We start from the raw sequence: 24,593 nt of genomic DNA, 5'->3' as shown, positions 1-24,593 counted from the left end.
AATTAGAGGTTCCACAGACATGAGACTTACAATCTCCAAAATAGTCAGAGGCCAAGACAGGCTAGGGCAGGAGTGAGAATATAACATAGTGGTTCAAAATAGAACTAGTGGATTCAGATCATCTGGGTTTGAATCTCAGTTCTGTCACTTACTGAAATGTAACATTGAGCTAATAATATTAATAATTAATATTTAATAATATTAAGTTAATTAACCACTCTGTAGCCTCTGTTTCTTCCTATATAATGAGGATAATAATAACACCTACTTCATAAGGTTCAGGTAAAGTTGTGATAAAGATTAAGTGACACTGTACTTTTGGAATACTTGGAACAGGATTAGCGTTCAGTAAATATTAGCTGCTAGGACTAGAGTGAGATGAGGCCGGACTGAGATGAAAAGTATGGGAAGCTCCCTGTCCCTCTGGAGACCTAGGTGGAGGAAGGTTGGGGAGAGGCTGAGTTGATGGGCATCAGTCAGTATGTGGGAACCTGGAGATGCTCTGGACTGTGTCTGCAGGTACAGTGGAGGATGAGAGTCAGGAGATGAGGTGAGAAAAAGATTACCTGAAGGCCTGCACATGGGATATCAGCATCAGTCAGAACCCCTATCTCCCTGCGCTTTTCACCCACATAGAGAACACGCAGCTCCAGTACTTACCTTCAGGCAAAATCTCTAAAGTCATTTTACAAACTCTGTAGGGAACATTCAGACTTGTCCTATGGCATTTGGTACCACAGAATAAAGCCTCCTCATTTTGGTATTTGGACAACTCATAGCCTGTCAGTTGCCACCTCCCCCAAGTTCACACAAAGCTTCCTGTCAGAATTTCCTCATGGAGGAGAGCCCTATTTAGAAAACAGCCCTGCTTTTACAACAACAGAGAAACCAGCTACCAGTCTTATCCCTTACTAGAAATGGATAACGAAGGATCCTCAGGCAAATTAAAAGAAACTGCAGCATGAAAGAAAAAGAATAAAGTAAACAAATAAAACTACTGATCCCAGAGCAATCTGGGAATTTTGGAAACAAAAGAGAATTGCAGAAAAAAATGATAATATTCTCAGTAAAATTCAAGAAAACATAGTATGAATAAAACAAGAGCTAGATGCCACAAAACAGGAACAATCAGAGAAAAGAAAGACTCCTTAGAAATGGAAAATAAGTTGTTGAAATAAAAAAAAAAATCAACGGCCTCAGGGCTGTGCTCGCGCGCGCGCGCTCTCCTGCCCGCCCGCCCTCTCAGCGCGCGCTCGGTCGCCCGACGACGCGGGAGCCACACGCTCCGGACTAGGCTTGCCGCCGAGCGCCGGCCCGCTGAGGCGGCGCCCTCGGTTCCCGGCCCGGAGACGGTCGGGACCGCCAAATCTGCGGCCCCAGGGCGGCGGCGGCGGCGGCGGTAAAGATGAAGAACGAAGTTGCTGCTGTTGTCTTCTTTTTCACAAGGCTAGTTCGAAAACATGATGTCCTGAAAGCCTGTGAGAACAGCTGCATCTTGTACAGTGATCTAGGCTTACCAAAGGAATTCACTCTGTGGGTGGATCCGTGTGAGGTGTGCTGTCGGTATGGAGAAAAAAACAATGCATTCATTGTTGCCAGCTTTGAAAATGAGGATGAGAACAGGGATGAAATCTCCAAGAAAGTTACCAGGGCCCTTGATAAGGTTACCTCTGATTATCATTAAGGATCCTCTTCTTCAGATGAAGAAATAAGTAAGGAAGTAGAAGTGAAGCCCAGTTCGGTGACTGCAACCCCAAGCCCTGTGTACCAGATTTCAGAATTGATATTCCCTCCTCTTCCGGTGTGGCACCCTTTGCCCAGAAAAAAAGCCAGGAATGTACCGAGGAAATGGTCATCAGAATCACTACCCTCCTCCTATTCCATTTGGTTATCCAAATCAGGGAAGAAAGAATAAACCATATCACCCAATTCCAGTAACATGGGTACCTCCTCCTGGAATGCATTGTGACCAGAATCACTGGATTAATCCTCACATGTTAGCACCTCACTAGCTGCTTTTGATTCTGTTGGTGTCAGTGTTGAGAGAAGGTAGAATAAGCCTGACCACATTAAAAGTTAAAAGTTCATACTCATAGTAGTAAAGTTAGATGGGCCAAACCGTCAAACTTATTTTTATAGAAAAGTTATTGATAATAATCTTTCTTAAAAAATATATATGCACTTTAGATATATTGATATAGTTTGAGAAACTTTATTAAAGTTAGTCAAGTGCCTGAGTTTTTAATATTGGACTTGAGTATTTATATATTGTGCATCAACTCTGTTGGATATGAGAACACTGTAGCAGCAGACGATCTGTTCTAGCACCTTTGAGCATTTACTTTATGGAGAGTATGTAAGTTATTTATACACAAGGAAATCTATTTTATGTCATTGTTTAAAAGAATTGCGTGAAATCATGTAGTTGCAAATAAAAAGTAGTTTGAGGCAAAAAAAAAAAAAATCAACAGAAGGACCGTGAAATAAAGTTGAGGGAATTTCCCAGAATGTAGGGCAAAAAAGAAAGAAAGAAAGAAAGAAAAACAAAAACAAGGTATGAGAGAAATTTTAAGAGATAGAGATCAGCCGTTTCAACATCTGAATAATAGTTCTAGATAGAGAGAACAGAAAAAAATGAAAAAAATGTTAAAAACATATTAGAAGTTAATTTTCCAAAGCTGAAGAAGGATTTCCAGAACAGAAGCCCAGAACAGTGAACCCAGGAAAATGGTTAATCCAACCCAAGGGATTACTGCAGCCTCCTCACTGGTCCTCTTGCTTCCCCCTTTGTCATCTTCACTTTCACCCTCCTCTCCACCACCAGTGTATATTCCAAATAGCCTGAGTGATCCTTATAAAACCAAAGTCAGATCCTCTCCCACTTCTGCTCAAAACTCTCCTGTGGATCCCACTGTGGCTTACAGGGCCTGGTAAGATTCAGCCCTATTACCTATCTGACCTCATCCTATTACTTCCCTCTCTGCCTTCCTCCGCCACTCTAGCAACAATGACCTTTATGCTCTCTAAAAATGTCAGACAGGAGAATTTGCAATGAAGTGGATGGAACTGGAAGGTATTATGTTGAGCGAAATAAGGCAATCAGAGAAAGATATGTATCATATGACCTCACTGATATGAGGAATTCTTAATCTCAGGAAACAAATTGAGGGTTGCTGGAGTGGTGGCGGGGGAAGGGATGGGGTGGCTGGGTGATAGACATTGGGGAGGGTATTTGCTATGGTGAGTGCTGTGAATTGTGCAAGACTGTTGAATCACAGATCTGTACCTCTGAAACAAATAATACATTATATATTAAAAAAGAAGAAGAAGAAGAAGAAGAAGATAGCAGGAAGGGAAAAATGAAGGGGGCGAAATTGGAGGGGGAGATGAACCATGAGAGACTATGGACTCTGAGAAACAAACTGAGGGTTTTAGAGGGGAGGAGGGAAGGGGGATGGGTTAGCCCAGTGATGGGTATTAAGGAGGGTACATACTGCATGGAGCACTGGGTATTATACGCAAACAATGAATCATGGAACACTACATCAAAAACTAATGATGTAATGTATGGTGATTAACATAACATAATAATAAAAAAAAGATGAAAAAAAATGTCAGGCAGGAGAAAAAAAATGGTAGGCACAGTCCTGCTCCAGGGCCTTTACACTGACTATTCTTTCATTTGAAATGTTCTTTCCCCAGGTGTCCACTTGGTTAGCTCTCTCATGTCATGCAAGTCTTTGTTCACATTTTACCTTTTCAGTGAGTCTTTCTCTGACTATTTAAAACTATAGTAATCTCCCACCCTCACTGGCATTTCCCATTTCTTTTACCATGATTTATTTTTCCCCATAGCACTTACCACATTTTAACTTGTTGTATATTTTACTTGTTTATCTGATTATTTTCTCTCTTGTTCTCACTAGAATATTTTCTCCATGGGAACAAGGATGTCTGTCTTCTCCACTGCTGTAACCTCAGCTTCTAGAACAGTTCATGGCACATAGTAGACATTCAATAAATATTGGTCGAATGAATGAATATGATAAAGGCAAATGACTCAAAGAAAAAGGAAAGGCTATTAGAAACTGTGTGTGTGTGTGTGCGTGTGTGTGTGTGTGTGTGTGGTGTGTAACTGAGAAAATCATGGTCCAAATATAAAGCAAAATAAAATATAACATTATTATAAGCAGCTGACAGACTATAAGAGAGACTCTCTTCGACCTTGATGGTAGAAACATTCTTCTTTGAGAGGACCAAAGATTTTGTCTTTGGACTTGTAGAGAAGTAAGTGCATTCCTGGCTTAGTACCCAGCTGGGTTTTGAAAAATATTTACATAGTCATGATAATGTAAATGCTATTTATTGGTTTTCAGGTTTTAGAGCCAACTTGGGGACAAAACGTGAAAGACCTGGTTGTGGCTGTAGAACAGAATGTAAATGTTAATAACCTGAACTATGTAAAGGAAAGATGAAACTGACAATGTGAGTCATTGAATGGGCGGGGGAGTGTAGTGACCCTAATATCTTTTTCCTAAAAAGTGGGCAGTTGAAATTATCTGTTAAAAATGGATGGAATAAGGAATGGAGGTTATATTTTTTCAAGTTATAAAATTAACCTAGAACAACAACAACAACAACAACAACAAAAGAATATCAGTGTTTAAAAATGCAGGGGAGTGGAGGGAAAAGTAAGACTGTGTATGTACATAAACAAAATCCTCATTGCCATACAGGAGAGACAATAGGATATTGTCTAAATTTTATAAACCAAGAAACAGCTATATACATGTTATCTAGAGTTACAAAGGGAACTACCAGCAGAATAACAACAAAAACTTTTCAAGGTTGCTTGGAGGGAGTGAGAGGGAGATGGGGAGGGTTGAAGCAAGGGACTTTTGGTTTTGATCATATGCTCTTCTGTACTGTTTGATTTGTTGCCTTGTTCATGCATTACTTTAATAAAAATAAAATTCTAAAACCTGTATGTTGATCTCATAAAAACAAAATAATTATATATCCTATGATACTTTATGATAGTATCAAAGTGGGTATATGAAGATCCAGTTAAGTTCACCTCCACGGAAGATAATCATACTGTAACGCACCACACAAATGTTTACGAAGAGGGTTGGAAAGGATATTCTCACACTTAAAACTTTGGAAGTAGTACTGCACAGTGGTGAAGACTCTGGTATTTGGCATTGTACCGACTTAGGTTCAAGTCCTCTCTCTCCCATTCACTAGTTGTTAGTTCCTTTGCCATGGGCAAGTTACTTCCCTTACCACCAATTTTTTCCTCTGTAAAATGAGGCTAATGCTCATACAGTAGAAATGAAAGCCCCTCAAGAGCAAGGACTACCTCTATAGAGGTGCTTAATATATAGTTTGTGCTCAATGACTGTTGAATGGCCTGAACCCGCTTCACAGACTTGTGCTGAGAAAGGACTCAGAGTGCAAAGAGCAAGGGAGAAAGAGTCTTAGCCCAAAAGTGGGTAGCCAGTTTTCTTCATCTATGGGAAATTTGCCTTTGGTTTAACAAAATGAAGTCACTTTGATTGTGGAAAGATAGCTTTCTGGGCTTAGAGTATTACAAGATAAATTAAATTTACCCTGCACATAAAAGGAAGAAAAAAAAAGAGAGTTTCCACCAGCAGCTCATGATAGGGGACATAGGAATCTGAAAATTGGAAATAGAAGAGTTGCTCCCTCTTGATGCTGAAGGACAGAAAGGGCCCAAAAGCAATGAGTGGAGCCCAGGAGAAGGGATGGTTAGTAGGCCTTTCCTAGTGATGCGAATGGCTGAAAAAAAGGTGAAGAACAGGAAAGTCTGATGTCCAGTTTTAAGCTGATTGCTATGCTATGCAGACTTAGATGACTAAAAACATGATCGGTATCTTTGGAAAGAAACTTTTGCCACCCATCTTATCTCTAAATCTTCTTATCTCTAAATTTTCCAAAATTTTGGAAAATTCAGAGGTACTTATTTTGTATAGTTTGGGGGAAAGGGAAATATGTTAGGAGAGGGTTGGTGGTTAAGGATATTCTGGGTTTCCAATTTAAGCCTCAGGGATCTAAAATCTTAGATGTTCCAGGATTAGGCAGTTTCACCCCCTGACATTCTGCACTAAGCAATCTTTAGCCTGCCTTTCCTTATCTCCTGAACAGAGCTGCCTGGGGATAACTCAGCTTTTCATCCTTGTTCTTAGTTGATATGTAGGATCTGTATGCTCTCAGGTATTTGCCTGCTGATATATGGATGCTGGAAACTTGTCTGGGACCCAGGGACCTAGGTTCTTCAGGTTTTATGGGTAGGTGCTAAAGATCAAAAGATTCCAAGAGTTCACAAGGATAAGGTGGAAAGAAATCTCTCTGATCAAAGGTTTAAGATTGTGAATGAATTTGTCTTTTCTATTCTGATAAGGTTTCTTCCTCTCCTCTGATTCCCCAGGTCGTAAGATAAGGGTGGCTATGGTATTATGTTAGGAAGATGGTTGTATTGAGAGGGGACTGGGGAAGTTTCGCTTCAGAAATCTTTGGGAATGCCTCGCTGATGGACTTGAGATTTTGCTTGAGTCCATTGCTTGAATCCAGTATCTCCTAAGCTTCTGACTGTGTATTCCTTTAAAGTTACTCCAGGATCCCAAAGGCCACAACTGGGACTTAAAATGCTGTGGAATTTAATAATGGTGGAGGTTGTGACAGAGGATATGTAACAGAGGGTGTTCCATGGGGAAGAAATTGTACAAACAAAGGCTCCTAAGCAAGAGAAGGCAGGGCTTATCTGGTAATAGTAAGTGTTTTGTTTGGTTGGAATATAGGCAGCGTTCAGAAAAACAGCAAGAAAAAGGCTGAAAAACTAGTTAGGGCTAGATTTTGGGAGAATCTTCAAATCAGGCTCAGGTGTTTCTTGAAAGAGTAGTCTATATTCATTGTCATGTATACCTCATCTACCATTCCCATCTCAACTCACTGCAATCATGAAGCTATTGCATGGCATAGACTCCCAAGTAACAATGGCTTAAATAAGACATACATGTTTTTATCTCACCCAAAAGAAATCTAGAGGGTAGGCAGTCCAAAGCCAGTATGGTGGCACTGTGAAATTGTTAAGAGATCCAGGTTCTTTTTAGTTTACTGCTCCACTATCTTGTCTTCATGGCCTTTATTCCAGGAGACTGGGTACAGCTAAAACTCAAGATGTTTTATTACTAAGGAAGAAGATAAGAATGGATATTGGAGTAAGCAATTAGGAATCTATGCCACAAAGGTGTGCACTGAAATTATCCCCTCCAAGGTCACCAGAGACCAGACCACCACCTGATTGTTATAATCCCTAGACATTTTTTCAGGATTTTTCTTGATCTCTTGATAGCACTCAACACCATTGACTCCTTCTTCCTTTTGAAATAATCTTTTCCCTTGGTTTTGTGACACCACTTTCTCCTGCTTTTCTCCCTATCTCTTTGGTCACTACCTACCCATCTCTCTCATGGGCTCCTTTTCCTCCACCTATGCCATAGTCACTGCTGGTCCCCAGGGCTCTTCCCTAGGCCCCATCTCTTCTAAGGCTGCACAGTCTTCTCAGGTGCTATTGCCCTTTCCATAGATTAAAGAACCATTTATATACTGATGACTTCTAGATCTGTAACTTCAGTCCAGACCTCTTTCCTAAGCTTCAGACATGTATATTTAACGGCCTGTGGAATATTTCTTCTTGGATGTCCCACAGGTATCTCAATATCAATGCCTAGTTGCCCTCTGTTCATATTCCATATCTCAGTGAAATGGGTTACCATTTACACATTTAATCTCTCAAATCAGACCCCCAACCATTGACACATTTGATCTCTCAAATCCAGATCCCCAAGAGCTCCCTTTGATACTTCCCTCCTCCTCATCCCTTTCCCCACACCCAATTATTTGTAGTCTTGTTGCTTTTTACTTCTTTAATACATCCTGAATTCAATCATTTCTCACTACCTCCAATGCTACCACTCTAGGCCAGACCACAATTATTGTTTACCTAGATGACCACTCACCCTCTTTCTAGGTAGACATCTAATCTATACTCCTTATGGATTAGGCAGCTAGGATGTTCTCTCTAAAACACAAATCTGTATTGTATCAAAACTTAAAACCCTTCAAAAATCTCTCAGTGCTCTCAAGATCAAGACCAAAATTCTTATATTGGCATTCAAGGCTTGCTATGATTTGGAAGCAATGGGAATTTGGGTACTAGAACTGGAAGACAAGGAGGAGCTGTGTCTAGTGTGAAATAAAGCCCTGTGGATGGGGAAGAGAACCCAGGAGGCAAGAAAGTGGTAAACTGATATAAACTTGGAGGAAGCAACAATTCAGAGAAAGAGAGGAGTCAGGAGAACAGAGGCCCATCTTGAATGAGTGGTGTGTGTGTGTGTGTGTGTGTGTGTGTGTGTGTGTGTGAGACAGAGAGAGAGAGAGAGAGAGAGAGAGAGAGAGAGAGAGAGAGATAATTACTCCTAGAATATAGGGATTGTTTTATTAGCTTAGTAAAGGAAAAGGTGACCTCATAAAGCAGAAGACGTACGACCATTTGAATCACTTTTGAATGTAAGAAAGGTATTGAATTTTATTTCTGTAACTGACCGCTGTGCTGAATTTTATTATGGTTTCTAATAACTTTTTAGTTGATGCTCTTGGGTTGTCCAAGTCTGCATTCATATACTCAGTAATTAATGATAACTTTGTTTACTTTCCATTATTTATACATCTTATTTTGTTCTCTTGAATAGACCCAATTACTTATGTGAATTTATTATGTGATAAAGGTGTTATTTCAAATCAGTGGGAAAAAAGGTGGATTAATTCGCACATGGTGTAGGGATAAGAGACTGATTTTGGAAAATAATTAAGCTGAATACTTTTATGAAACAGATTTTTGGAATAATCAAATATTTAAATGTAAATACTGAAGCCATAAAAGTGCTTGGAAAAAAAACCCAGAATGTTACAATATAGGAGTGCGGAAAGCATCACTAAGCATGAAGCAGAGAGAGAGAAACAATCTAAATGTCCATATTCATGTATCCTGGGCTGGTTAAATAAATTATGGGCCATCTCTACAAGAAAAAACTATGCAGCTGTTAAAAAAATGTGCACTATGGAAAGCTGTTTAGAATATATAATGGGGAAAAAATAGGTCACAGAACAGTAGGTGCTGGATACTATTTGTGGGAAGAAAACCCAAATAATTAGTATATAAATAAAAAATATCTGAAGGGTTGTATATCAAAATGTTAACAGTGGTTATTTCTGGGAAACGAGGTAAGGGTGGCCTTTCATTGGTGTGTTACATATTTTTGCATTTATTTGAATTTTCACAACACATTACCTTTGTAATAAGAAAAAATGAAGTTATAAAAATAAATACATTCAATGAATGAATCGCTTTGAGGGGGTGATTTTAGTTGGAAGGTCTGCAGACTGAGCCTGGTACAGTGGCATAAACACGGGCTTTGGCGTCAGACAGCCCTGAGCGGGGCCCCATTGCCCCACCCCCAAGGAAGGAGGGGGGTGGCAGGGGGCTGCGGAAAGGGGCTGGGCTGGGCTGGCTGCAGCTCTAGTCCAGGAGGCTGAGACTTCGAGAGGGACTTCGAGAGGGCAGACTCATCCCGGACTTGCTCGTGGACAAGGTGAGGGGCGTTGAGATTTGGGTTTCCTGGCAGCCAGACAGTGATTTCAGTCCCCTCGAACCTGTAGCCAGGCAGGTGGGCAATCCTTACTGCACCACTGCAGCTGAGGGTGAGATGACCTGGAGTAGGATGTAGGCAACAAGGACTACTGAGGGTAGTAGGCGGTAAGGACTGGGGATCAGAGACTAGTGGGGGAGGAGGGGAACCGGGTTTGTTAGGTGGCGGACTGGGAGGGGGAGGGGAATACTGAGGGAAAGTGGAAATCCAGAGAAGAAAATAGAGAATGCAGAGAAGGGTTAAGGAGTGCTAGGGAAGGGGGTGCATAGGTAACACGGGAGGAGGATGTAAGGAATAAGGAATTCTGTGGGGTAAAATAAGAAATGCGAGGGGTAATAGGGAGCAGGGAGCAAGGCAGAGGGAATACGGGGGGGTGATAAGGAATGAGGAGCAGAGACGGGGGGAAGGGCAGACTGGCTGCGACGGAGGCCCCCTAGGGAGGCGGAAAGGGGCGGGACCACTTCCGGCCTGGAGCGGGGAGGGCAGTCTGGGAGTTTTGGAGGGGCTTGGGAGAGTGGACGCACTCTGGAATTTGAGGAGGTGAGCTGCGGGGCCCGGCTCTGGATCACAGCCCAGTAGGGATCGGCCCCACCCTCTGGGATCTGGAGAAAACCTGCTGTAGGGACCGGATCGTACCGGATCCATCCGGATGGGAAGGGAGGGGACTGGACCCGGTTTGGCTGGGCCCAAGATGGGAATCACGGGCTCTATTCTGATTTGAGGAGGGGGTGTATTAAGGAAGGGGCGGAACCAAGATGGGCTTTGCCCCTGGTTGGAGGGGGCGTGTTGTGAAAAAGGGCGGGACCGGGCTGTAGTGTGGTCTTGGGGTGGGTGTGAGTAGGGGAGGGGCCAGGACCACCCGACACTGCGACAATTTTAGAGGGAGGGTTGTAGGGGAGGGGGTGGGACCGAATGGTCCTGCGGACCTGGAGAAGGGCGTGTGTTGGGAAGGGGTGATGGACGGAGTCGGACCATTGCGCATGCGCACTGTGGATCTCTAGGAAGGGGCGTGTAGAGAAAAGCCAGCATGGAGACGGGGCAGCTGCCGAATGCGCATGTGCACGGTGGACATCAAAGAAAGAGCTTGTGCTGGGAAAGCGGGCGGGGCTGAGGTGGGCCCTGCAGCGAACCCGCATGCGCATTGTTGGCCTGCGGCTTGAGGGGGGGGGTGCACTGGGAAAAGGGGCGGGGTCCTTAGAGCTGCCGCGCTGGCACATCTTCCTGGAGAAGGGGAGGGTGCGGCTGCAGAGAACTGAGATCTAGACGCTTTGGATTACTGAATTTGAGAACGGAGTCATTGGGGGTGGGGGAGGGGTTTGGGATTGGGGCCCTAGGGAAAGTGAGGATCAGCTTGCAGGCAGAACAGAAGAGAGGACGTTCAGGAGGCTCCCTCTTTGACACAGGCCTTCTCTCCCTCAGGCTCAGCTCTTGCCAGGCGAACTTGAGACATGTCTGACACAAGCAAGAGAGGTACGGGTCCAACCCGCTTCCAGGTAAGGCCTCTTTCTGTCCTCTCCCTTGTTACTTTTCTTCTCCAGCCCCTGTTGCTGCCTCAGTTCCCTTGGCACCACCCCTCCCATCCTCGTCCTTCTTTACCCGCTTTCCTGCCTGGGTGCCCCCCCCCACCAGTAGAGGGAGGGAGGAAAGAAGGAAGAAATGAAGGATGGAGGAAGGAGGGAGGGAGGGCAGGCCTACCCTTCTTCTGCCATCACTTCCTGCTCAGAGGAAGGAGAGGCCTTGTTGGGGTTAGGTGGACAGAGCACACTGCAAGGAGGAGTTAGTATAGGTCAGAGGAGTGAGGCCCTGGAATTTTGGAGCCATTTGCCTAGTTGGGGGTGGGGAGGTCTGTGAGCTTTCCTGCTTCCTCTTGCAGGCTGAAGCTTCAGAGAAGGCCAGTGGCTTGAAGATACAGACCCTATTGACAGTGACCCAGAACTTGGAGGTCTCAGAGATACCAAAGACCTCAAAGGCACCAGAGGTCTCAGAAACCATGAAGGTGTCAAATGCTGCAGGAGTCTCAAAGGCCACAGAGGTCTCAAAGGCCCCAGAGGCTCAGGAGGCAGCTGCCACTCAGGCCTCACCTACCACTAAGCTGACTGATACCCAGGTTCTGGCAGTTGAAAAGAAGAGTCCAGCAGCTGACACCAAGATGCAGAGGGCTGACCCTCAGCCTGTGACAATGCCTGCCACTGAGACCAAAAAGGTCAGCTGTGTGGCTGATACGAAGGTCAATACAAAGGTCTTGGAGACTGAGGCTCCTGCCTCTCAGGCTTTGGCAGATGAACCTAAGCCTGAGGGTGCAGCTGCTCAGGCTCAGAATCAGGATACTCGGCCCAAGGTCAAGGCCAAGAAAGCCAGAAAGGTAAGACCTCTGTAATCACCAGTCTTCCCATTCCACTTCTCAGTTGATTCATTTGTTCTGCAAACATTTAGAAAGTTCCCTGTGCTCATCAAGGCTTTGGGGGACAATAGGTGGAATGTGATATAATTTCTCTCTGCAGAGAGTTCACAGACTCGTGGCAAATTGAGATCATACACTTAGCTGCAATGTGAATATAAAGCAGTTTGTATTTACATAGTAGCTACCATGTGTTAGACCTTGAGCTAGGCACATTCATACAGGTTATTTCATTAAATCCTGAAAGTAATCCAGTTTTATAGAGAAGGAAGCTGAGTCCCAGAGAGGTGGGGTGACTTGTGCAGGGTGATACAAGCAGAGCCAGTAGTGGACATAGGAAGAGGAGAATCCTTAGGCCCCACCCTTAGGTTGCTTCTGGCCTGATTCAGAGATGAAACTCCTTTGTGGGAGTCCGTGAGAAACAAACCCAAGACTCAGCACTGCCAATGTCTAGTCAGGCTGTTACTCTAGCGGTGGGATTAGATGGGCCTTCCAGAAGAGATAGGATGAGGGAAAAGGACCACCTACTTCATCTGACAATATTGTGCTTCCTTCCTCTCTGTTGATGCAGGTGAAGCATCTGAATGGCGAAGATGATGGCAATAGTGATCAGAGTCAGGCTTCTGGAACCACAGCTGGCCGAAGGGTCTCAAAGGCCCTGATGGCCTCAATGGCCCGCAGGGCTTCAAGGGGCCCTATAGCCTTTTGGGCCCGCAGGGCATCAAGGACTCGGTTGGCTGCTTGGGCCCGGAGAGCTTTGCTCTCCCTGAGGTCACCTAAGGCCCGTAGGGGCAAGGCTCGCCGTCGAGCTGCCAAGCTTCAGTCATCCCAAGAGCCTGAAGCACCACCACCTCGAGATGTGGCCCTTTTGCAGGGGAGGGTAAGAACCCTGTCCTTTCCACTCTGCCTTATCTACTGCCTTGCCTATCTTTTCTGCCTTCTCAAATCTTCTGCAAACATATTTTGATCTTTCTACCTTGTTTTCCCTTTCCCAGGCAAATGATTTGGTGAAGTACCTCTTGGTTAAAGACCAGACGAAGATTCCTATCAAACGCTCAGGTAGAGTCCTGCTAACACTCCATCCCCTAAGCTGTGCCCTCCATTGCCCTCTTTCCCATGTGCTGAGGACATTCCTTGCCCTTACGTTCCTACCTTTGTACTGCCAGAGTTCTAATTTCGCAGTGCTAGCATCTCTATTCATTACTTCAGAACCTGTTTGTGCCACCTACAGCAGGGTTGGCAGAGGGTCTTTAGCTTGGATTTGGGGCCACCTGGCTTCACTTCAGCTCAGGTGCTCGCAACACTCTCCCCTTGCAGACATGCTGAAGGACATCATCAAAGAATACACTGATGTGTACCCTGAAATCATTGAACGAGCAGGCTATTCCTTGGAGAAGGTGAAGGGGCAGCCATGGGGGATGGATGCAGTGGGGAAGCTTTGACTTGAACAAGTATACATGTCTTTTCTGGGGTGGGACCACAGAGACTCACTATTCAGTCCTATCACTGAATGGATAGATAGGAAAGGGCCTTCCCATATCCAGAGTGCCTAAGGAGGGGCATAGACTAGCCCAGGGTCACACAGCAAATCTCATAAAAGCACAGCTATGACCCAAGCCACCCAGCTTAGTCCTGGCTTCTCTCTGCAGTTGGAGATGTCCTGTAATGTATTTTACATGCTCACATCTTCCTTCTATTCCCTATTCTCTGTCTCCCTAGATTTCTACTAATCACAGAAATGATACTGAAAACAACAGTAGAGTTCTTACCTGTTGGCTGTGTGCCAACCACTTAGGTTTATGTACATTATCTCACTGGCCCCTCCCCTCACACAATGCACACACACATCCTCACCCACACCCACGTACCCCCACACACATAGGTACATGGGAGCTGTGGGATGCTCAGGAAGCTGAATTTGTGATCTTACAAGCTGTTTTCCCCATCCATAGGTATTTGGGATTCAGTTGAAGGAAATTGATAAGAATGACCACTTGTACATTCTTCTCAGCACCTTAGAGCCCACTGATGCAGGCATACTGGGAACGTAAGCTGGGAAAGGGCTGGGGTGGGAGGAAGGCTCTGCTTCTGTCTCTGGCACTACCCCATCCCTGTCGTCTCTCCCCCCATCTCCTTGGAGAGACAGGAAGACAGGACCTAAAAAGTCCCCGTTCCAGTTCCTGCACATAGTTGGAGTCCTGCACATGGTAATGGTGCTTGATTATGATTGACTGAAGGGTGTAGAAGCCTAGAGCAGTGCATTCCTCCTGTCAGATTTTCTGTTTCTCCAGAAGCTTCCCAGGAAAGCAGCCCTGTCATTGCTTGTCTCTTCCTACTGGCTTTGGTAGAGTGGTTCTCAAGGGAGGGCTTCCTGGTGTGGGTGAATCATGATGCTTGAAGGACAGGAGCACCACTGGGGCTGTGCCTAGAGTTCTTTTGGGGCAGAGGGGTCTGGGAGAGAAGGTCCCTGGGTTGTCCCAGGTTGACAGGCATTCTTCCATCCTCTTGGCTACCTGGGGTGGGATAAGATTGGGTTTTCCCCTTCTACTCAATAGGAGACTGAGACTCAAGAGTCCAAGAGCTCAGAGTCACATAGAGCTTGAAGCATAGACTGGGCAGAATTCTGTCACGTCTGAGGAATCTGGGAGAGGATAGCCTAGTGAGCTGGCTGGTGTGTTTTTTGCAGATGGCTGCTGGACATAAACCTTCTCTCTACCTTGTTATTCCCCTAGGACCAAGGATTCACCAAAGCTAGGTCTCCTCATGGTGCTTCTTAGCATCATCTTTATGAATGGAAATCGGTCCAGTGAGGGTGAGTGGCTGGGCATGCAGCTGAATGGGTGGCCACAGTTGGAATTCCACATGCTCATTTTCTGTCCCTGTCTCCTCTTGCCTCCCCTTGCAGCTGTCATCTGGGAGGTGCTGCGCAAGCTGGGGCTGCGCCCTGGGTATGATTGGGCTCTCTCAGTGCTTGCTGTCCATGTTGTCGTTTGGAAAGAGAGGATGGTTCCAGGATTGCATCAGTCTGGTGGTCTGGTGGAATGGGTGGGGGTGCTGGTAAAGGGTCCAGGGTTCTGACCTGGGTGGATGGGGAAATGGTCCCAAACTCTGCTTCCTGTCTCGCTATCTCTTGGGCTTCTGTGGAGTTTTCTTCTTGTGCTAGTAACCTCTTTTCCATGTTGAAAATGCCTCTGCATACATCTGGGAAGTGCCATATCTGATTGATTGATTAATTGATTTATTGATGGATTTTTCTTTCTCTGCTATCAGGATACATCACTCACTTTTTGGGGACGTGAAGAAGCTTATTACTGATGAGTTTGTGAAGCAGAAGTAAGTGTGTGTCTGATGATGGTGTGTTCCATGTGTTTTGCTTGTTTCAGAGCTGAGTAATTAACCTATGGTGCGTGTGTGTGTGTGTGTGCAGGTGGTAGGTAGCTTATTCCTGAGGTAGTGAGAGGGAACAGGAGGACACATTTCCTGACCTACATGTACTTTCACATATGTTTGCAGGACAGTTCTTCAAGGTAGGGATTGTCATCACCAGCATTGTACATGTGAGTAAACTGAGGTTCAGAGAAGTGAAGTAATTTGCTCAAGTAAATTGCTACACAGGTAGCAAATGGGAGAGTCATATTTAGATCCTGGCCCCAATGCCTAGGTTCTTTTTACTGTGCTAACCAGGGCTTTATAGAAATTAATCTCCATAAAGAGACGCTATAGAATGATAGCTTTAGACAGCCAGGTACTGTGCTGGGGACTTGACTTGTGTATCTCACTTCATTTTTGTAACTGCCCCGCAGAATAGGTGCTGCCATTCCATCCCCATTTTCAGTTGAGGGACCTGGGTCTCAGAGAGTGGAAGTCTGACTGTGGCCCTGGCTGGTAAGGGGACGATTTGGTCATGGAGCCCTTCTGACTTTCTGGCCAGGGCCCACCATACCCTTTATCCTTAGAGAGCACATGTGTGCATGTGTGTGTGTGCAATTGGAAATATGCACGAAGTATGCTACTCTTGGTGGACTGTTTCTTCCCTTTACAGTCATTTTCTATGGTAGATTGTCCCAGGGCTCACCAGGTTGTGGACATGCCCCAGTTTGGGGTGTGCTCAGAGCAGGGGGCCTATGCAAATGGCTTCTCTGTTTATAAGACACCCAACAAGAATCTGGGTTCATTGTGACCAGTGAAACTTGTGGCCTTCTTACAAACATATAGGCTACACGTGTCCCACCCTGCACCTCCATGTGGCTTCCCTAGACAGGACCAATGGGACAGGGCTCAATACTGGAAGAAAAGTTATTGTACTTAGTGGGGGAGGTTGCCACTTAGAACCTGTCCAGTCTCTACATGGGTAGGCTGTGGTTGTCTTGGACATAAAGGCTTTTCACTTCTCTTTTCAAGGTACTTGGACTATGCCAGAGTCCCTAATAGCAACCCCCCTGAGTATGAGTTCTTCTGGGGCCTGCGCTCCTACTATGAGACCAGCAAGATGAAAGTCCTCAAGTTTGCCTGCAAGGTAATTGTATAGCTGCCCAACCTTGGCATATCAAGAGTATAGCGTGCTGCTGACTAGGGTAGGCTGTGTGTGGAGCAGCCTGCAGGTCATATGTGAACATTCTGAAGCCTCTGTTACTGTGCCAAACATTTATCTGAATCATTTAATTTGTACAGCTAACATGTCATTACCCTATACCGGATTAGAAATATCAGGCTCAGAGAGGTTGTTAGGTGACATGTCCAATTTCCCAGAGCTAATAAATGTCAGAGCAGGGATGGAATGTTAAGTGCATAAGTACTAGTAGTATTTGTTATATCGTCATTATTGTGTAGAGCCTGCAGCGTGGTACCTAGCATACAGTTAGGTGCTCAGTTCTTGGATTCTGATTCTTCTGATGGTGATTATTTCTGTTTCAGGTACAAAAGAAGGATCCCAAGGAATGGGCAGCTCAGTACCGAGAGGCAATGGAAGCAGATATGAAGGCTGCTGCTGAGGCAGCAGCTGAAGCCAAGGCTAGAGCTGAGATTAGAGCTCGAATGGGCATTGGGCTTGGCTCTGAAAATGCTGCTGGGCCCTGCAACTGGGACGAAGCTGATATTGGACCCTGGGCTAAAGCCCGGATCCAGGCTGGAGCTGAAGCTAAAGCCAAAGCCCAAGAGAGTGGTGGTACTAGCTCTGGTGCAAGTGCCAGTGCGAGTGCCAGTGGCGGCTTCGGTGCCAGTGCCAGCCTGACCGCCACTCTCACGTTTGGGCTCTTTGCGGGCCTCAGTGGAGCTGGTGCCAGCGCCAGTGGCAGCTCGGGTGCCTGTGGTTTCTCCTATAAGTGAGATTTCAGGTATCTACTTAGACTGGGTTGGGACAGCTGGGGCTTACAGGGTTGGGATGAGGAGCTGGCTGGTTATAGGAAGGCCAAGGTTGCAGGACCGTATGGAGCATGTGGGAAAACCCCACTCTTGGCATTTTATTCCTTCCTTTTTGGTGGCTATCAGTTGACTTTCTGCATTTCTTTTACTTGTGTTTTCAGATATTCCTAATCCCAGCAGTCTTTCTCTTCGAGCCAGGGTGCCTCCTCAGAAACCTACTCAACATAGCACTCTAGGCAGCCACTATCAATCAATTGAAGTTGATATTCTACATTAAATCTATCTGCCATTTCTGAGTTTATTGCTTTTTTTTTGGTGGACTGTCATATTTTGGTATCACATTTAAAAATAAATCTATGTTTACTTGGATTCAGGGGAGAAAGATTAGCGTCTCTCTGGGATGGCTTGGTCTGCATCTCTAGTCTGCAGTGTAGGCAGGGTTGCAGTGGGGTGGGGAGTCATGAAGTTTCTAAGCACAGAGGACACACTTTGAAGAAGAGCCGTGAGGTGGGCAAGTCAAGCAGAAAGCAGAGGTAGAGGAGATTGGATATCAAATACAGGCTCTCATTTTGAGAAATTTGGATGAGAAAGGGAGGAGTGGGAGAGAGAGGTAGCTAAAGGGAGATAGAACAAGTGAGAATTTTCTTGGGAAAGGAGAGAGAGGCTTGAGCAGGCAGGAGCCAATAAAGAGGGAGATGTTAAAGACTGACCCATGTAGCCCTGAGGAGGTGGGAGGGTAAGGCCTGGGAGAAGGGACTGTCCAGAAAGGATTTGGAAAGGGGACTATGGAAAGATGTCAGGCAGAGGGGAGGCTCCAGTAGAGGATGGAGCCCATGATTTTTGGGAGACCTTTTCCCCATGGCAAGGTGCTCAGCAATTTTGGAATCAAGAAGATGAGTTAATTTATCCCAAGGTTTTGGTTCTGGAATAAGGACATAAGGTCAAGAGCAGTGAGTATGTGGGTCTGTATCTTCATTACTGTGTGCATAATGTCTGACATAGTAGATACACAGAATGGTAGAAGAGATGGATCATGGGACCCAGGCAGGCTTGAGGGGGCAGATGAGGAAATTGATGAACTGGGAGACTGTAGGAGTTTATGGGCAGGAGTTTCATTGAAGTCTGAACAGGGCAGAATGTTAAGTGCCCGCTCTGTGTCTGGCAGTGTTCTAGGTATCTGGGAAGGGTTGTTGAGAGAACTAGAAAGATGATCTGGGGGACTAGTCATATGGTCAGACAGTGGGATGATTGTATTTAAGAAGACAGAGCAAAGAGAACGCTGAGTGATACAAGGTCCAAGGATTGGGTACTTAAAGGGGAGAGAAGGTGGCATTTTCTGGAAATGAGGAGTCAGTAGCCTGGGGTGCCAGGGTGTTGGTTGGGTTATCCCTGTGGACAGTGAAATCACCAGGGATGGTGTCAGGAGTTGGGGTAGAGCGGAACATTTGGAATGAGTTGCCAAAGTACACTTGTGTGATTGAAGGTGTTCTCTCGGCTACACTGCCATTAAGACATAGGGCCTTCAGTCAATCAGAGATTTATCTTCACCCTATCTTGGGGAGTATTTCCCTCGACCTTTCTCTCCAGGAAGCCCCCATCATCGAATCCCCCAATACCAGACCCCTAATCACTGGGACAGAATCTTATGGAGGACCTAGTAATGGCTGCCTCTTCCCTCCTGTAGACTAAGCAATAGAAGAACAATCTAAAAAAACAAAAAAAAAACCACTCCCATTTAGAGCAAGGCAGCTCCTTGCCTATGGCCATGAATGGAGACTTGCTTTTGCTGTTGAGGTGTTCTCCACTGGAAGCAGATGTTCTTCCATTGATTTCATAGACTATGGTTTCTTCAGGCTGGGTAGTACCTGGAAGGGTAGACAAGGTCAAGGACAGCTTAGGCTTAGGAAGGACTTTTTAGTGGATGGATACTGTGTCCAGGGTCCCCCTCAGGTTCTCAGGTAATGTCCATCTGAAAGTGGAATGGGGAGGTGATGGGGCCTGGCAAGGAACTTGGGGATTATAATTCTAATAATTGAGTTAAAAGTGCTTGATAGAAATAATGGTGTATCATAGTCATGGGGAGAACTCTGCCCTTTCCACTTCCCTCTGCAGACCACTGGGCTCGCAGGGCTATCCACCTCTTCTCCCTTCATGCAAGGCCTGGAATTTGAGAGGATGGGTTGGCTCATTCCTTCCCAAATGTAAGGACTGAAGGCATGTTGGGTAGGGGGGAAGAGATGAAGTCTGGTTCCAGGCAAGTGGGGAGTGGCCAGAGCTGGGAAGAGGAAATGGGGATAGACTCCAGTTCATGTTTTTGCCAGTTGTCAGTTTGGAGGCCATTACTGCAATGAATGAATTCCCACAATTTTCATTCTTTGTTTCAGTACATATTAAATTCCAAATAATTCTAGATTATATTGTATGTCTTCCCCTTGGCTAGGAGATGGAAGAGCTCCTAGAGCAGTTTCTCCACCTATTCTTCATTATCACTCCTGAAGAAGCCTTTTTAGATATTTTTGTCCTAATTGCTATTGCTCCCTCCCATGAAATTTCGATACCACAGTTATACTGTATATGTATTTAATAACTATATATGTGCTTAATACATAAAATATTTTTATTAAATACAGGGTTAGTGATTAAAATGTTTGTTAAAAGCTTAAAAATCATAAAAGCTATTAACATTTAACTTTATAACTATTTGCTGAACAACTTTTTTAAACATTTTTTTTAAAGATATTACTTATTTATTTGACAAAGAGAGACACAGAGAGGGAACACAAGCAGGGGGAGTGGGAGAGAGAGAAGCAGGCTTCCCGCTGAGCAGGGAGCCTGATGCGGGGCTTGATCCCAGGACCCTGGGACCATGACCTGAGCCGAAGGCAGACGCTTAACCGACTGAGCCACCAAGGCACCCCTTTTTAAACGTTTTTTTAAAGATTTTGTCAGATTGAGAGAGAGAGCACAAGCAGGAGGAGCGGCAGGCAGAGGGAGAAGCAGGCTCCCCACTGAGCAGGGACCCCAATGCGGGGCTCAATCCCAGGACCCTGAGATCTTGACCTGAGCCAAAGGCAGACACTTAACTGACTGTGCCGCCCAGTCATCCCTATTTGCTGAAAACTTTAAATGCAATTTATTTATAGTATAATGTAACTTACATTGTAATGTATCAAATTACATATGAAAATTAGCCATTTATTTTAAGTAGGCTCCACACCCAGTGTGAGGTTTGGATTCATGACCCTGAGATCAAGAGTCACATGTTCTTCCAACTGAGCCAGCCAGGTGCCCCTGAAAATTAGCCATTTTTATTTTTATTTTTTTCAGCCATTTTTATAACATAATACAATGTAATAATTTTTTTAAAAAAGTTATTCACAACTTATTTTTTCTAGCAAAAGTAAAACAATTGGAAATTTAAATTAATTTAAAACTATTTTTGGGCGCCTGGGTGGCTCAGATGGTTAAGCGTCTGCCTTCGGCTCAGGTCATGATCCCAGGGTCCTGGGATCGAGTCCCGCATTGGGCTCCCTGCTCCTTGGGAGCCTGCTTCTCCCTCTGCTTCTCTCTCTGTCTCTCATGAATAAATAAATAAAATCTTAAAAAAAAACTATTTTTAGTGAACTTAATTTTTAAGTGTTACTTGATACAAGAAAATAACTAGCTGCTAGATATTCATTCAGGTATTAACAGTTTTTCTTTTCAGTACTTAACATAAGTAATGATGGAATGAATAACTTTTGTAGGATTAAATAGAAACTATTTTAATTTCATTCTCTAAGCCCAAATAACATAAAGGCACTGAGGATCAAAGGCAGTCAATGGCAGCCAAAAGGCACACATAGGCCACTTCTCACTGTATGACTGCAGTGGAGCAATGGATTGAAAGTCCTCCAGTCACAGCCATCTATTCTCCGAGATTTTGTAACGCTGACCTTCCATAGGTTTTGTGTATCTTCCGTGACCTCAGCATCATTGCTGCTCATGTGATAGCCAAGAAAACCCAGAGGAGAAATTAAAATTTGAGGAATAAAATTTTAGGGTAGGCTTGAGCCTTAGAGGACCATAAACTATCATAATAGCTGATTAGTTTTGCCTCCCCAAGAGCCGGTTTTCACCCCTCTGGGGGTAATTACCCACTGCTCTATCCACCAACACTCCCATGTTGAAAATGCAAGCCCTAGAGTAATATTTCCTGTGGAATGAATAAAACAAGGTAGAATGAATGCTGGGTATCCAGGAAAGGGGGGTGAGGGGAGAGAGAATATCTTCTAGAGATCAAGCATTTGTGAGAACAAAATGGAGAGCAAACTTTTCCCCAAACTTACACTTTCAAAAATGCCTTGGTTCAACATAATGCTAGTAATCCATGTATAACCACACTCACCCCTTATCCAAAAGGAGATTACCACAAATCTTATCACTATCTCTAGCTCCAAGTCCAGTAATTTTGGGTGATAGCCTTTCCTATTCTAGTTACTTTACAACCCTTTCTAGATATGCTACAAGCTATGAACTAAATTGTACGTTGGGCCACCAAGCATACACTATGTTCTACAATGGGACAAAGATGAAGAGGATGGAAATAAATTACGCATACACACACAGAACAAAGAAGGAAATAAGGAGAATGGTTATAGTCTTTGTTACTGAAACTAGCTTAGTTTCAGTACTCTCTTAAGTATTTTGTTCCATTATTGTTATTGCTATCAGTTCTCCAGTCTTATTCCTTCCCTGTCTTGGATCATCTGGCCAGAGTGTTAGTTGGTATTGATTGTGTGCCTGGCCAGGTCACTTTCTAGATAAAGAGATCAACCAGATTCATAGCTCCAAGTTTTGCCTTCTAAGAGGATTTTTCTTCCTTTACTTCCCATCAGGGTCACACCTGAGTGGAGCTATTAACGCTAGAGCTGTCAACTTCCACCTAGTTCCTCCTTATCAAGCAGCAGCACCTGCAAATCATGGCCCTGGGTTTTTTCTTCTAAAGTAAGCTGGTTATTGGAAATTACCCACAAACACTTAGGTCTGAGCTGACAAAGAGCAAGCAGTGTGGCAGGAGTAGGGGCTATGGGAGTGTGAACCTCCTGCAACTCACTTTGTTCTTTTAGGAACTTCTCCAGACTGATTTTGTTTATACCACTGTCCTTTGGTGATGGAGTGCTGTTATTGTCTGCCCAACTTTTTGGCTTGGTGGATCAGATGGCACCAAGCCCAGGATGGGCTGCTCAGTTTGCATGGTCACTGCAGATCCCATGGTTAGGTATTTGAACTCTACCAGGGCCAGTAATTTAACTTTGCTGAATTAGTCAATAGGTGCCAGGAGCTGTTTCTTAAAAGGAGAGTAGTTATTTGACAAAGTGCATGACTTTTGCTTTAAAACTCTAGAGGCTTGTGCTTTGATTCTCCAGTTGGGGCTTGTCAGAGGCTCCATACAGCATCCCAATCTGTCACACTCACTCAACTCACTCAGACATTTACTTGTTTATTAAACAAACATGCATTAGAGACTAAAGTATTCATGGGTCCCAGAGTGTCCCATTCTCAAGACACGACCAGTCCATTGAAGGAAACAATGACAGCACCGAGAGGAACCATGAAGAGCTATGAGAACCCAAATGAGCAAGTGATTCGCTCTTCTTTTGCAAAGGCATGTTATTAGTCACAGATGGCGTGTGATGAACATCAACACAAATGCATAGACACAAGCACACATGTATATGTCTAAATATAAGCATTGTGTACACACATTTTGATTATGGATTATGAGTCAGCAGTCAGTGTGCTCTGGTGGAAGGAGACCTTGATTGGGAGGTAGGCAACAAGAGTTAAACTGCTCTAGCTTCCTTACATGGTCCCTGTGTGACCTGAGACACATCCCCTCTTCTCTCTGGCCTTGTATCACCTGCCTGTAAGATGAGAACAGCATTAGCTCATACAGCCTGGTCCTGTGAGCATCACATTAGATAGTGGATGAGAAGCACCCAGGGTGCTCCCTGATACACAGTAGGTGACGTCCTCTGTGACTGATTTTGGGTGAGAGTCGATGGGAAAGTGCTTTGTAAACTGCATGGTGCACTGTGCCCATAAGTATGAAGGTTGGTACCAGGCATTTACATGTACCTGCACATGTTTGTGTGCGACGGCGGTATGCACTGTGGAGATGGCTATGTGTCCAAACTGGGCATTGAGCTGTGTGGGTAGGGCCATACCTGGCCCCAACCAAGAGACCCCTGGCTGCAGGTGGTGCCATGGGGCGGGGGTGATGCCACCAGTACCCTCTACTCTGCTCTGAGGAGTAAGATGGGTGGGAGTCAAAGGTCTGAGTCCACCTCAAGGGGAGCCTGCCAGTCTGAAGGAAACAGAAAGGGGGCCACCTCTGCAGTGGGAGGATGCTGAGGGAAAGGCAGGAAAGCCTGGTTTTCAATCCTGGCTCTTTTTTTTTTTTTTTTATACATTGTATTTCTGGCTCTTTTTTACTGGCTGCATGACCTGGGGCTGCTCTTCTCTCCTCCCTGGGCCTCAGCTTCCTCAGGTTTCATAAACCATTAATGGTAATGTCCACCCCCACAGAGCTGTTGTGAAGATTGAAAGGGGCCACACATGTGGAAGCAGATGGTGCTGTGACTGCACAGGTGCCCAATAAAAGAGAATGCTCCCTCCCTCTTGCATCCCATTTCCCATTTGTTCTACCCAAGCCATCCTCCCTGCAAGAACAATACCTGTGTTAGCAAGCCTAGGCACAGGGCCAAACACTAAGGAAAATGTGTGCCTTTATTTTATTTTATACCCGTAATGTGCAGGTTACTATGCTTGGCTAGAGAGGAGACTCATGCCATAGTCAGAGATGTGCCAGAACTGGGAGAGATGGACCTGCCTGGGAGGGCAGGAGAGGACAGGGGAGGGCTTCCTGGACCAAACCATGGAGCAGCAGCTGGGCCCTGGAAGGAGGTGGGGGGGAGGGCAGGAAAAGAGCAGTAACGGGTGGGGGACAAGTGCTAACAGTGGGATGGCGGGAGGGGGGGGGGGGGGCCTGTGGCATCAACCCTAGGGAGAAAATAGATTCAAGGATGGGGCACCTCAGGGCAGCTGTCAGGGCATGTGGT

General features: G+C 45.1%; 1 protein-coding gene, 1 non-coding gene and 1 pseudogene across 3 annotated transcripts; all 3 read left to right on the top strand.

The window, feature by feature from the left end:
- Positions 1–1,405: 1,405 nt before the first annotated feature.
- LOC112818036 (protein BTG3-like) lies at positions 1,406–2,451 on the top strand (annotated as a pseudogene).
- A 7,089-nt stretch (positions 2,452–9,540) lies between these two features.
- Positions 9,541–17,786, top strand: MAGED2 (MAGE family member D2). Of its 2 annotated transcripts, none has more exons than XM_025865295.2 (13): positions 9,541–9,674; positions 11,151–11,224; positions 11,605–12,093; positions 12,701–13,009; positions 13,125–13,188; positions 13,447–13,526; positions 14,082–14,176; positions 14,862–14,941; positions 15,035–15,077; positions 15,400–15,462; positions 16,531–16,645; positions 17,044–17,462; positions 17,652–17,786. In XM_025865295.2, the coding sequence occupies exons 2-12, from the start codon at positions 11,180–11,182 to the stop codon at positions 17,452–17,454; spliced, it is 1,794 nt and encodes a 597-aa protein (XP_025721080.1). In that variant the 5' UTR covers positions 9,541–9,674; positions 11,151–11,179; the 3' UTR covers positions 17,455–17,462; positions 17,652–17,786. The 2 variants fall into 2 exon arrangements, with proteins under 2 accessions (XP_025721080.1, XP_025721081.1); XM_025865296.2 differs by lacking the exon at positions 9,541–9,674 and adding an exon at positions 10,148–10,271.
- Positions 16,229–16,353, top strand: LOC112818037 (small nucleolar RNA SNORA11). The gene has a single exon (XR_003206513.1). It is a non-coding gene; the product is annotated as a small nucleolar RNA SNORA11 (small nucleolar RNA).
- Positions 17,787–24,593: the final 6,807 nt, after the last annotated feature.

Source organism: Callorhinus ursinus, unplaced genomic scaffold (genome assembly GCF_003265705.2).
Source record: "Callorhinus ursinus isolate GAN/ISIS: 27379988/994484 unplaced genomic scaffold, GSC_fseal_2.0 scaffold353, whole genome shotgun sequence".
In the NCBI taxonomy this organism is placed as follows: domain Eukaryota; kingdom Metazoa; phylum Chordata; class Mammalia; order Carnivora; family Otariidae; genus Callorhinus; species Callorhinus ursinus.
This window is presented reverse-complemented; position numbering and strand designations above follow the sequence as displayed.

What these genes read in the sequence shown, in the direction of transcription:
- MAGED2 (XM_025865295.2), top strand. Translation starts at nt 11,180, where the DNA reads ATGTCTGACACAAGCAAGAGAGGTACGGGTCCAACCCGCTTCCAG. An exon ending in CGGGTCCAACCCGCTTCCAG is followed by an intron (nt 11,225 to 11,604) that starts GTAAGGCCTCTT and finishes TTCCTCTTGCAG; the next exon opens with GCTGAAGCTTCAGAGAAGGC. An exon ending in TGGCCCTTTTGCAGGGGAGG is followed by an intron (nt 13,010 to 13,124) that starts GTAAGAACCCTG and finishes TCCCTTTCCCAG; the next exon opens with GCAAATGATTTGGTGAAGTA.